At 49.5% G+C, this 13,915-nt stretch overlaps 1 protein-coding gene across 5 annotated transcripts in view; it reads left to right on the top strand.

Moving 5' to 3' along the window:
* LOC140393331 (slit homolog 1 protein-like) overlaps nucleotides 1–13,915 on the top strand; it is a 477,252-nt gene that overhangs the window by 342,341 nt on the left and 120,996 nt on the right. For all 5 annotated transcript variants that reach the window (XM_072479670.1, XM_072479671.1, XM_072479669.1 and 2 more), the window contains exons 25-26: nucleotides 8,834–8,905; nucleotides 13,577–13,740. In XM_072479670.1, coding sequence (XP_072335771.1) covers nucleotides 8,834–8,905; nucleotides 13,577–13,740 — 236 coding nt within the window. The remainder of the gene's footprint in view (nucleotides 1–8,833; nucleotides 8,906–13,576; nucleotides 13,741–13,915) is intronic.

The following is a 13,915-nucleotide window of genomic DNA, read 5'->3' as shown; positions in this document are numbered from 1 at the left end:
TGTCTCTATCTCAGTCACTCTCCTTCACTGCGCCCAGGTTCGATCCCGGCAGGGTGGGTCGATTGGACGTGATAAATTGCCCCTCGTGCCCAAAAGGTCAGGTCAGGCTACAGGGCTAGGACAGGGCAGTGGGCATAGGTAGGGTGCTCTTTCAAAGAAGATTTCAAAGAATGAAAAGTGATCTAATTGAAACATAAAATATAAAAATTATATATAATATTTGCAATGGGCTTGCCAGGATGGAGTTTGCTATCAGGCTCACAGTCTCAGAGTAAGAGTTGATAATTTGCTAAATATATATATCTCCCTCTGTCTCTATTCCCACACTATTTCTTTCTCTCTGCCCCCGTCTCTCCATATTCTTTCTCTTTCTATACCTTACTGTATTGCTCTCTCCTCGTACAGCTTCACTATTCCTGAATTAGCATCACTTCAGATGCCCTTCCCTGGTGTCACACAGAGACATAATTTAGGATTTAATATTTCCACTTCAAAAAAAAAATAACGAAAAAAGTCTTTGGAAAGAGTGTGTTTTGTCCCGTGTTCCCCCCCCCCCCCCCCCCTTCCTTTTTTTGTACCTTTTTGGAGAAGGTCCCTCACCCATGCTGTGCCCCTGCCCCATGCTGCTCCGAGAACACGTTCAGCAGTCCAGTCCCTAATTCGGTCACAAACTGGCAGATTATTTCACAGGCCACTGCTTTCATTAACACCCAGAAACTGTGTCACCTGACAACGTGCTGACTGCTGCTGGCAGGCAAGAGTTTACTAATCACAGACTTCATCTCTCACCGAGTGAGGTGATGGCTCGGAAGAGATTGAAGCATGCAGTCTGTTAATTTGACATTTGGTGAAGAATGTCTCCAACTGGTAAAAGCATCGGAGAGAGTGCAAAGTAAAATGCAAGGATGGTAACAGAACGGAGATGCTGCATTTATGAGGAAAGGCTGGACAAGCTGGGTTAATAGAAGAGAGAAGGGAGTATGGGGGGCCTGATGGAGGTCATTAGAAGGCATTCATACTTGTGAGCAATCCAAAACTCGGAGCCATAAATGAAGAGACTTACTGATAAATACAGAGCAAAGTTATTAACCACTAAAATGTAAAGAGATTTATTTTATTACAAGTCCACAAACACAAAACAATAATCATTTGAACTCCCATTCAAAGAACAAAGAAAATTACAGCACAGGAACAGGCCCTTCGGCCCTCCCAGCCTGCGCCCATCCAGATCCTTTATCTAAACCTGTCGCCTATTTTCCAAGGATCTACTTCCCTCTGTTCCCCGCCCGTTCATATGTCTGTCTCGATGCATCTTGAATGATGCTATCGTGCCCGCCTCTACCACCTCCGCTGGCAAAGCGTTCCAGGCACCCACCACCCTCTGCGTAAAAAACTTTCCACGCGCATCCAACTTAAACTTTCCTCCTCTCACCTTGAAATCGTGACCCCTTGTAATTGACACCCCCACTCTTGGAAAAAGCTTGTTGCTATCCACCCTGTCCATACCTCTCAGAATTTTGTAGACCTCACAGCCTTCGTCTGGATTATCCCATCAGTCCTAATTGAGTCTCTTTAAGTTCTGGATTGGTTTCCGCAATCACATTTGATTTCCCCGAAATGTCAGTCACCTTTGGGTGATACTGTTGGAGGAACGAACTCCAGCGGAATAACCTCGCATTCTGAATTTAGTATTTCTCCACCGAGGTCAAAGGGTTTGTTGTGTTGCTTTAATGATGTAAAGGCACCAGTCACTCGTAAGGGATTGGGTGCACTCATTGTGTGTTCTTCTATTTAGACTAGGCACATGGGAGCATTTATTCATAGGTAGAAAGCTTGAAGACATCATCAACAGAGCTGTACGTGCTCTGCTCAAAATCAAAAGTGGAACTAAGAATGGATCACATGACACTCTCCCTCTAGCGCCTTAAAGACATATTACAACATCCCCCTTTCTTTGTAACGATATTTTCCCCCTTCCAAGAAGTCTAAGTATTTATAATAAATGTTCTTATTTAGTTACCATTACATAATTGTATAGAACTGATGAATCTCCATGTGTCTAAAGCGTAACTGTAATTTGATGGCACACCCAGTTCTTGTAATGGTAACCTCCTCTGGAGGTTTCTTCAATTGCTCACACTGATTTGTTGTTTTGTCGTTCTTGGATGGTGTTCCTGGTTGCATTTGGGATCGAACCCTTGATGCAATAGGACTGTACGGTGGGGAAGGAGCTGGAACGGATCCGGTTTGTCCTTGGTTCCACCTCACCATTGTGTCTTTGTACATAGTGGCATCATAGGACCTTGGTTCCAAACAATTCCTTGTCACCTCGGATGGTTTCCATGAACCTTCTATGGGATCCTCGATGCAAAGCTGTTGTCCCAATTGTAAAACTTGGCAATCCAGTATCTGCATTTTAATACATGTTGGTCTTCTCTTTTTTTATTCACTTACGGGATGTGGACGTCGCTGGTTAGGCCGGCATTTATTGGCCACTCCTAGTTGCCCTTAAGAAGGTGGTGGTGAGCTGCCTTCTTGAACCGCTTCAGTCCTTGAGGTGTGGGTACACCCACTGTGCTGTTAGGGAGGGGGTTCCAGGATGTTGCCCCAGCGACAGTGAAGGAACAGCGATATATTTCCAAGTCAGGGTGGTGAGTGACTTGGAGGGGAATCTCCAGGTGGTGGGGTTCCCAGGTATCTGCTGTTCTTGTTTTCTGTATGGTAGTGGTCTAGCAATTTTAGAAGTTGCTCTGCAGTTTCTGGAGAGTAGAATGGGTAAGAGTAGGTGAATTGGTACACACTGGCCTGCCGAACATGAGCTCTGCTATTGATGGTATAGTTACACTTAAAGGTGTCACTCTCAGATGTAACTTTGCACGGTCTATATTTGAGAATTCAGGATTTTACTGTGCAAATTATTCAGTCAGCTAGGCCATTGGATCTCGGATAATGAAGAGAAGAGGTAGTGTGATTGATATTCCACTTCTCACACATATCCTGAATCCATAATGGTCTCTCTAGGCACCCCCAAGTAAACTAAAAATAGCACTTAAGAGTTTGCGTGACAGTTGTGCTTGATGTACTACTCAATTGCCGAATAATTCGATACTTGGTAAAGTAGCCAACGATAATGATGAAATCAGTGCCAAGGACATGAGAGAAGTCAAATGTAACTTTGGACCAAGGATGGGCAGGAACTTCATGTGCAACAATCAGTGGTTCTTTGTGCTTTTGCCATATGCTGTTGATGCCTCGCACTTCTTGACAACAGCTTCAATGTCATTGTTCATATCCAGCCAATTGACTGTCTCTCTTGTGAGTCTTCTGATCTGATCGATGCCCATCTGTGAGCGATGAAGATGCTGAAGAATACCAGGTTGCAAAATTCTAATATGATGACCTGCCTGTCTTTAAGAGTGACTCCCTCTGTGAGATGCCTTGCTCATCCCAATAAGGCCAAAATAATCTCACGTGTTTTTGGACATCCTGGCCATCCTTCAATGAGGATTTCCTCAGTTTTGGTAATGTGGAATCTTTCTCCGTTTCTTCTTGTGCTGTGTTGTGCAAAATGTACCAGATCGGGCAGCACGGTAGCATTGTGGATAGCACAATTGCTTCACAGCTCCAGGGTCCCAGGTTCGATTCCAGCTTGGGCCACTGTCTGTGCGGAGTCTGCACATCCTCCCCGTGTGTGCGTGGGTTTCCTCCGGGTGCTCCGGTTTCCTCCCACAGTCCAAAGATGTGCAGGTTAGGTGGATTGGCTGTGATAAATTGCCCTTAGTGTCCAAAATTGCCCTTAGGGTGGGGTTACTGGGTTATGAGGATAGGGTGGAGGTGTTGACCTTGGGTAGGGTGCTCTTTCCAAGAGCCGGTGCAGACTCGATGGGCCGAAAGGCCTCCTTCTGCAATGTAAATTCTATGATAATCAATTGACAGACTTGCATTCTCCTGCAAGCTTAAAGCTGCAGCTCCTTTGAAACTGCCCGTTTTGTTGAAACATTCTGAATACTTCCAAGTTAGGCCATGAACTGAGGTTATGGAAGCAGTTTCTGAGATTGGCCTGCCTTCTGACCAATGCTGTGGATTGGCATCAGTGCAAGGTGGCGGCCATGATGTAGAATGTCTGTCACACCCAGGAGGTTGCACATGGAATTCGCCAACCTTTTACACTGAATGTCGCACAGTGGTAGGCTTCTCCATGGAGTTCCGTCTCTGTGGATACATGTTCTTTTAGGACTCGCAGAGGTAGTATATTGGCTCTTACCGCTGTGTCAATCTTGGCCAATAACGAATCATTGGCAACTATTATAGGACAGATAATTTGACTCTTGGCAAACACTTTTGATGGTGTGACAGCATCTGTGTTTTCCACGAGATTACTGGTGAGAAACATGTGTTCTCCACTCATCATCTTGTTGTGCACATCATTGTAATTTTTGGTTCGTCAGTCACCTTTGGTACATGTTTCTGATGGGACACCGGATGGTCACTCTTACTGCTTAAAGGTGCCTGCTGTGTGCGGTCTGTTCTTTGTAGCTGCAACTGCCTTTGCTCTAGTGCCCTCCCGCTGCCTTTTCCTGCCCACATGCCTTGCAGAATTGATGAACAACTGGGCACTTTGTTGGTGCCCACAGAAGATCGCATTTTCCACCGGTCTTGCTGGGTTTAGATGCCAGTGAGGGCATCAACATTTGGGGTTGTATTTCGGGCCTGGCAGCTTTGTCGATCTGTGAGCATTGCTTTGTATTTACGAGTATCCTTGAGTACTTTTCAATGCCATACATTTCGGGCCTGTTGAACAGATCTTTCAGGAACACTTTCCTGGTAGTGGATGTGATCACCAACTCAACAATTCTGTCTGCTCATTTCAATGTCACAGAACGGGTCCTTTTCTCTGCATCTGCTGAAGAAATGGATCCTGTTGGCTGTTGGCAAAATGACTTGAACTCTAGTCGATGAATCTGGAAGTTTCTGCAGCCTCACGGCGCCGAGGTCCCAGGTTCGATCCCGGCTCTGGGTCACTGCCCGTGTGGAGTTTGCACATTCTCCCCGTGTCTGCGTGGGTTTCACCCTCACAACCCAAAGATGTGCAAGTTAGGTGGATTGGCCACGCTAAATTGCCCCTTAATTGGAAAAAGATAATCGGATATTCAAAATATATTTAAAGAAAAAAGGAATCTGGAAGTTCAATCTGATTCTGAGCCAGTCTTTCATTGTAGTCCGTGGGCTGGATTCACCGTTTTTGAGCCAAAGTGCGGAGGCATTTTACGTCAAAAAAAACCGGTGGTGCCCCCTCACCGATCCTGCGACCGGTGACGGGCTAGTATCTGCGCCGTGTAAGACACCCGGCTCCCACGTTATAAACAGCTGGAGAATGACCGGGTCCGTGGCCGTGCACGGTGACGCCCTGCAGCGGTCACGCTGTGAACCTTCATTCCCAAATGATTGCCAAACTTTGATGGTTTTCTCGTCTGGTTCAGACACCCCTGAATCAAGAAATCATGGGCGGGATTCTCCGGTCCGCTTTCCGGCACGGCGACCCCCCCCCCCCCCCCCCCCCCCCCCACCCCCCAGCAGCGGTATTCTCCGTTCCCGCAGCCAGCCCATGGTGTTTCCCATTGTGGCCACCTCACCGCGGGTGCACTGCCGGCGGACAGGGGAGTCCCGCCGACGGAGAATTCTGTGCATGTACAGTCTGTCAGCGGCATCCCAATTCAAACTGGGGAATTAAATGGACATTCTGACAATATCTCTTTAATCTTCCTTCTCCCGCAGTATCTGGGATGAGAGTCACTGTAGCTGCTTTCACTCACTGTTCCGTTATAATCGCACCCTTCTCTCGCTCCGGTTTTATGACGATTTTTTTTTTCTTTGACCCCCCCTCGCTCGCTATTGATCCGACCCACACACCGGCCACTCAGCGTTCCAAACGGAGCTATCCTGATGCTGGACATCTCAACGGGATGTCCTACTCACTGAACTGACAGTCTACGCACTGCAACCTCACCACGAGGGAGCTGTCTGCATACCAGCTCTAGCTCGGTGCTGTGTCTTCAAAGCTGCCCTGTGCAGTCGCTACGCTGAAGGTTCAACACCCTCCGACTCTGCGACTCAGTTACGGTCTGACCAAAACATCAAGGGCCATCTCACACCATGTAGCAAAATCTAAGCTGTTAGCCGTGTTGCCCCTGTAGTCAACCATTCGGCCAGTCTGGTTGACCACTGCTTAGCTCCATGTTGTGTTGTTATAATGATATAAAGGCACCAATCTCTCCTAAGGGTTTGGGTAAACATGTCGTGGATTCATTTATTGATACTAGGCGCATGGGAGCAGAGCTGTGTCAGTGTCCTCTGCTCAAAAGCAAATGTGAAACTAAGACTGGATGGCTGGACACATTTCCCTTCTAGTGATGTCATGCTGCGCCCCCTTAAAGGCATATCGCACTAGAATGTGGTCTCCCTGTCTTCACTTTGGACGCACGTCTCAAAGTAATAAACCTAGGCTTGCTTTTCCTACTGTGGAAAATTGTTTCTGATGGTTGTTCAGTTTATTGGGGAGACGCACCTGATCTATCCTCCTGGAGGAGGACAGCCCCAACCCTGACATCACGAACATCGATGGCTACTTTAAATACTTGGTTAATCTTTGGAGCTGCTAGCACGGGTTCACTTATTAAAATGGCTTTCAGCTTCTCAAAAGGTGCCTGGCATTTCTGAACCCTTACTACTGCTGCTTTTATCAGTGGTGGATCTGTCAGCAAGGTAGCACGGTAGCATTGTGGATAGCACAATTGCTTCACAGCTCCAGGGTCCCAGGTTCGATTCCCGGCTGGGTCACTGTCTGTGCGGAGTCTGCACATCCTCCCCGTGTGTGCGTGGGTTTCCTCCGGGTGCTCCGGTTTCCTCCCACAGTCCAAAGATGTGCAGGTTAGGTGGATTGGCCATGATAAATTGCCCTTAGTGTCCAAAATTGCCCTTAGTGTTGGGTGGGGTTACTGGGTTATGGGGCTAGGGTGGCGGTGTGGACCTTGGGTAGGGTGCTCTTTCCAAGAGCCGGTGCATTCACCCACTACATGCCCGAGATAGATCATTTGAGCCTCATCAAACTCGCTCTTTGCAAGATTGACCATGAGGTCAGCTGACTGCACTTTCTGGGAGAGGGTTTCAAGTTGCTCCAGGTGAGTTTCCCAGGTGTCACTGCACACAAGGCCGCCCAGGTACCCTACGCAATTTGATAAGTCCACCACTAACTGGCTCATCAACCGTCCAATGGTGGCTGGGGCATTTCTGATTCCAAATGGCCTGATTCAACACTGGTATAAACAATCCGGAGTCTAGAAGACCGGGTTTTCCTTCATGCAGGTGGTCAAGGGAACTGATCGGTATCTCGACGACCTTGCAAGAGTTGATTCAGAGCCTCGTGGAGCCATCTGGCTTGGGAACAAGTTTAACTGGGGAGCTCCAGTTATTGTTCCTAGACTTTATCAGTTGATGCTCCACCATGTTGTCAATCTCCTCCTGAACATGGGCTGGCTTTTCTAGATGATAGGGGTGTTGTCTTGTGGGAGGGGCCCGTGTCGAGCTAAATTGATGCAGCTTAATCTGCCTCAACAATTGCAGGCAGCAGCCACTGAACTGGGCTTTGTGGGGTTCAGCCAACACTGGTCAGAGCGCATAGCCTCCTGGATGAAGGGGTTTGGTCCTGGCATGTTTGTCTGCCTAATTCTTCATAGCTATCTGAGAGGTATTTACGCGTTCTTGAGGCCCATCACAGACTCTCACGAGTCGCTCACAGAACGCAGTTATGTTCGCTGGTCTCCCGAGAAATGTTTCAGATAACCAGACATCGGGGCCATCAGTCTACACCACAACTTCAGACTCCTCTGATCGAGGTGGTCTGGCCACGTTCTCACAGGGTGAGACAGGGTTCTCACCCAGTCAGGGAAAGTGCCGGGCACTTTCTCCCACAGCTGTTCTGTCTCCCTGACCTCGGTCAGCTTCCCTGACTGGTCATTGCCAAGGAGATGGTTGACCTTGTGAACAATTGGGCTAACTGACACAATGGTTTTACTCCAAGCTCCCTTGGTAAAAGGGGTTAGGCATGGAGCCTCTTTCAATATCCTTTCGTAACACCCCTGGCACTTACTGACCTCTTGGCAAGGTCGTGCCTTGTGACACACTTTTAACATAATGAAACATCCCAGGACACTCTACATATAGCAGACAAAATGTGACATTGAGTCACCTGGTGAGATATTCGGACAGGTGACTAAAAGATTGGTCAGAGGTAGGTTTTGAAGGAGGCTCTTGAAGGGTGTGTGGGGGAGAGAGCTTTAAGGAGGGAATTCAAGGCAGTTGTGAAGTGATTAAAATCTGAATTGGAAGAGTACAGAAATCTCAACGTGTTGGCGGGTTGGAGGAAGTTACAGAGATCGGGGGAAGAGAGTGATGTTGTCAATGATGAAATGGCCAGCTCAGTGCTGGTGGGTGAAGAGCTTTTCAGGATTCAGTGGAATGAAGGGACATATTTTCAGTGAAAAAGAATGGGGGGGGGGGGGGGGGGGGGAGCCATTTAAAGAAAGATATTCCATAGAAGCAGAGACTTTGCTAATTTGCATGTCCCAGTCAGTGAATCATTCACACAGCTGAACAAGAACAGACCGTTCACAGCTTGACAGATCACATTTCATAAGTATTCCTATCTCCGGTCGATAATTTGAGATATTGAGTGATCTGTCTGGCCTTCCGAAAGATCGATGCATTTTCCCATGTCTCGCTGGTTCCCTACTCCACAGGACACTTCCTGAACTTGCCTCTTCGTTTTTTCACACAGCTCACTGCATGGGAATGATATCTCCACTCTTCCCGGAGGAATCTTCGGAGACGTGGTATCTCTATCTCACCTGTAAGTGCGGGACGTGTTCACTGCGTGTTATATTAAACATTTGATGTTAGTTCGTCGGGGCTTCTTCACGTTTATCCAACAGTCCCACCAAGACAGGAAGTCCCAGATTTTTAATCTGTGTTACTAACTGATCTCCCCAGGACAGCTGGGGAGGTGCTGATGTTGGCCGTGGCTTTGTGAGTGGGGGGCGGGGAGCAGTTAAGTCAACCACATTGCTGTGGGTCTGGAGTCACATATAGGCCAGACCAGGTAAGGACGGCAGATTTCCTAAAGGACATTAGTGAACCAGATGGGTTTTTCTAATGACAAAACAACATGATAGTTTTATGGTTACCATTTCTGGTGCCAGCTTTTCATATTCCAGATTTTCTGTTTGATTGATTGAATTTACATTCTACCCACTGCCTTGGTGGGATTTGAACCATAATACTAGATTACTAATTACACCATCACCTCCCTTTTTGATTGTCTCTGGGGTTAAGTGGGTGTCAGACGAAGGCAAAAAGCAGGGTTGAAGTGAACCTCCCCTCAGTTAACACCAGGAGAAGTGGCGATTGGATTTCCCCAAACACATCAACAATAAAGAAAGACTTGTATTTATATAGCACCTACCATCTCAGAGCATCCCCCAAGGTGCTTCACAGCCAATGAAGTACCTTATGAAGTGCAGCAGCTGTTGTAATGTAGGAGACACAGCTGTCAATGTGCGCACAGATGTAATAAGGACTGGACAATCTGGTTTTAACGATATTTGGTTACAAGACAAATATTGGCAAGGAGACCGGGAATAATCCCCGGCTCCTCTACCAATCAGGGCCATCCAGATGGGGCCTCGCTTTAATGTCTAATCTGAAAGATGTTAATTCCGCCAGGGCAGCGCCCCCTCAGTACTGCACTGGGAGTGTTGACCGAGGTTATACGTTCAAGTCTCTGGAGTGATTTTTAACCTACAGCTTCACATTCGTGGATGAGAGAGGGCACCCGCCTTCAAAAATACTTAATTGGCTGTAAAGCACGTTGGGAAGGTCCTGAGGTTGTGAGCGGGGCAATAGAAATGCAAGACATTTATCTCCCATAGAAATTGTTCCCCTTTATACAAAAGAAAGAACTTGCCTTAATGTAGCTTTTTTATTTCAACTCCCAAAAATCACTTCACGTACAATGAGTTCCTTTTTGAAGTTCAATTACTTTTTAAAAATAACTTTAGAGTACCCAATTCATTTTTTCCAATTAAGGGGCAATTTAGCGAGGCCAATCCACCCACCCTGCACACCTTTTAGGTTGTGGGGGCGAAACCCACGCAGACACGGGGAGAATGTGCAAACTCCACACGGACAGTGACCCAGAGCCGGGATCGAACCTGGGACCTCGGCACCGTGAGGCAACAGGGCTAACCCACTCCACCATGCTGCCCTGACGTTCAGTGACTGATGTACACACTGTTTGGTCAAACTACAATTTAATTTTAATCTTTATTAGTGTCACAAGTAAGCTTACATTAACACTGCAATGAAGTTACTGTGAAATTCCCCTATCGCCACACTCCAGCACCTGTTCGGGTACACAGAGGGAGAATTCAGAAGGTCCAATTCACCTAACAGCACTTTTGGGACTTGTGGGAGGAAACCGGAGCACCCGGAGGAAACCCACGCAGATATGGGGAGAACGTGCAGACTCCACACAGACAGTGACCCAAGCCGGGAATCGAACCCGGGTCCCTGGAGCTGTGAAGCCATAGTGCCCAGGATTGGCAACAAGGATTGAGAAAAATGCTCGTGTGTTTTTGACAGTATTGGAGGAGGACGGAATTGGGAAGATTTGTTCAATTCACGTGGAGCCATGGAATCTTTAACATTTAGCACTGGGCTTCAATTTAATTCCTCAGTTAAGTAACAGCACCTCTGACAGGGCAGCACTCCCTCACTACTGACCCTCTGACAGTGCAACACTCCCTCAGTACTGCCCCTCTGACAGTGCAACACTCCCTCAGTACTGACCCTCTGACAGTGCGTCACTACCTCAGTACTGACCCTCTGACAGTGCAGCACTCCCTCAGTACTGGCCCTCTGACAGTGCAACACTCGCTCAGTACTGACGCTCTGACAGTGCAGCACTCCCTCAGTACTGATCCTCTGACAGGGCAGCACTCCCTCAGTACTGACCCTCTGACAGTGCGGCACTCCCTCAGTACTGACCCTCTGACAGTGCGGCACTCCCTCAGCACTGACCCTCTGACAGTGCAACACTCCCTCAGTACTGACCCTCTGACAGTGCGGCACTCCCTCAGTACTGACCCTCTGACAGTTCGGCACTCCCTCAGTACTGACCCTCTGACAGTGCAGCACTCCCTCAGTACTGACCCCCTGTCAGTGCAGCACTCCCTCAGTACTGACCCTCTGACAATGCGGCACACCCTCAGTACTGACCCTCTGACAGTGCAGCACTCCCCCAGTACTGACCCTCTGACAGTGCAGCACTCCCTCAGTACTGACCCTCTGACAGTGCAGCACTCCCTCAGCACTGACCCTCTGTCAGTGCAGCACTCCCTCAGTACTGACCCTCTGACAGTGCAGCACTCCCTCAGTACTGACTCTCTGACAGTGCGCACTCCCTCAGTATTGACCCTCTGACAGTGCAGAACTCCCTCAGTACTGACCCTCTGACAGTGCGGCACTCCCTCAGTACTGACCCTCTGACAGTGCAGCACTCCCTCAGTACTGACCCTCTGACAGTGCAGCACTCCCTCAGTACTGACCCTCTGACAGTGCGGCACTCGCTCAGTACTGACCCTCTGACAGTGCAGCACTCCCTCAGTACTGACCCTCTGACAGTGCGGCACTCCCTCAGTACTGACCCTCTGACAGTGCGGCACTCCCTCAGTACCGACCCTCTGTCAGTCCGGCACTCCCTCAGTACTGACCCTCTGACAGTGCGGCACTCCCTCAGTACTGAGCCTCTGACAGTGCAGAACTCCCTCAGTACTGACCCTCTGACAGTGCAACACTCCCTCAGTACTGCCCCTCTGACAGTGCAACACTCCCTCAGTACTGACCCTGTCAGTGCAGCACTCCCTCAGTACTGACCCTCTGACAATGCGGCACACCCTCAGTACTGACCCTCTGACAGTGCAGCACTCCCTCAGTACTGACCCTCTGACAGTGCAGCACTCCCTCAGCACTGACCCTCTGACAGTGCAGCACTCCCTCAGTACTGACCCTCTGACAGTGCAGCACTCCCTCAGTACTGACTCTCTGACAGTGCGCACTCCCTCAGTATTGACCCTCTGACAGTGCAGAACTCCCTCAGTACTGACCCTCTGACAGTGCGGCACTCCCTCAGTACTGACCCTCTGACAGTGCAGCACTCCCTCAGTACTGACCCTCTGACAGTGCAGCACTCCCTCAGTACTGACCCTCTGACAGTGCGGCACTCCCTCAGTACTGACCCTCTGACAGTGCAGCACTCCCTCAGTACTGACCCTCTGACAGTGCAGTACTCCCTCAGTACTGACCCTCTGACAGTGCAGCACTCCCTCAGTACTGACCCTCTGACAGTGCGGCACTCCCTCAGTACTGACCCTCTGACAGTGCAGCACTCCCTCAGTACTGACCCTCTGACAGTGCGGCACTCCCTCAGTACTGACCCTCTGACAGTGCGGCACTCCCTCAGTACTGACCCTCTGACAGTGCGGCACTCCCTCAGTACTGACCCTCTGACAGTGCGGCACTCCCTCAGTACTGACTCTCTGACAGTGCGGCACTCCCTCAGTACTGACCCTCTGACCGTGCAGCACTCCCTCAGTACTGACCCTCTGACAGTGCAGCACTCCCTCAGTACTGACCCTCTGACAGTGCAGCACTCCCTCAGTACTGACCCTCTGACAGTGCAGCACTCCCTCAGACAGCATCTCTGACAGTGCGGCAATCCCGCAGTACTGACCCTCTGACAGTGCAGCACTCCCTCAGTACTGACCCTCTGACAGTGCAGCACTCCCTCAGCACTGACCCTCTGTCAGTGCAGCACTCCCTCAGTACTGACCCTCTGACAGTGCAGCACTCCCTCAGTACTGACCCTCTGACAGTGCAGAACTCCCTCAGTACTGACCCTCTGACAGTGCAACACTCCCTCAGTACTGCCCCTCTGACAGTGCAGCACTCCCTCAGTACTGACCCTCTGACAGTGCGGCACTCCCTCAGTACTGACCCTCTGACAGTGCGGCACTCCCTCAGTACTGACCCTCTGACAGTGCGGCACTCCCTCAGTACTGACCCTCTGACAGTGCGGCACTCCCTCAGTACTGACCCTCTGACAGTGCGGCACTCCCTCAGTACTGACTCTCTGACAGTGCGGCACTCCCTCAGTACTGACCCTCTGACCGTGCAGCACTCCCTCAGTACTGACTCTCTGACAGTGCGGCACTCCCTCAGTACTGAATCTCTGACAGTGCGGCACTCCCTCAGTACTGACCCTCTGACAGTGCGGCACTCCCTCAGTACTGATTGTTTTTGACTCTAGGATGGGGTTTGAACCCACAACCCTCTGACTCAGGCTGTGAGAGTGCTACCCGCTGATCCAGGGTTGACACTGACAGGGTGCGATCTGCTGTAACTAAATGGGAAATGCTACCATGAAATAAAACTCTTGCTGACTCTCTCTCTCACTCTCTTTCAGCGCCATCGGGGCTAACCCACTCTACTGTGACTGTAATCTGCGCTGGCTTTCCGACTGGGTTAAAACTGGGTACAAGGAGCCTGGTATTGCCCGCTGTGCTGGACCAGGAGACATGGAGGGCAAGCTCCTCTTGACCACCCCCGCCAAGAAATTTGAGTGTCAGGGTAAGAATGTCTCTCCTCTCTCATTGGACAATGGTGTTTTGGGCTGAATTATAGTATTTTTCCGAAGCCCTTCATTACCATGTGAATCCAATGACATCATGTTGAGCTAGACCACCACAGGTTCCCCCCCTCTGTGCAAAACCTCGACCAGCTGTGGAGCAGTTTCACACTCTGC

Source organism: Scyliorhinus torazame, chromosome 16 (genome assembly GCF_047496885.1).
Source record: "Scyliorhinus torazame isolate Kashiwa2021f chromosome 16, sScyTor2.1, whole genome shotgun sequence".
In the NCBI taxonomy this organism is placed as follows: Eukaryota; Metazoa; Chordata; class Chondrichthyes; order Carcharhiniformes; family Scyliorhinidae; genus Scyliorhinus; species Scyliorhinus torazame.
Note: the sequence above shows the minus strand (reverse complement) of the source record. Positions and strands in the feature narration are given on the sequence as shown.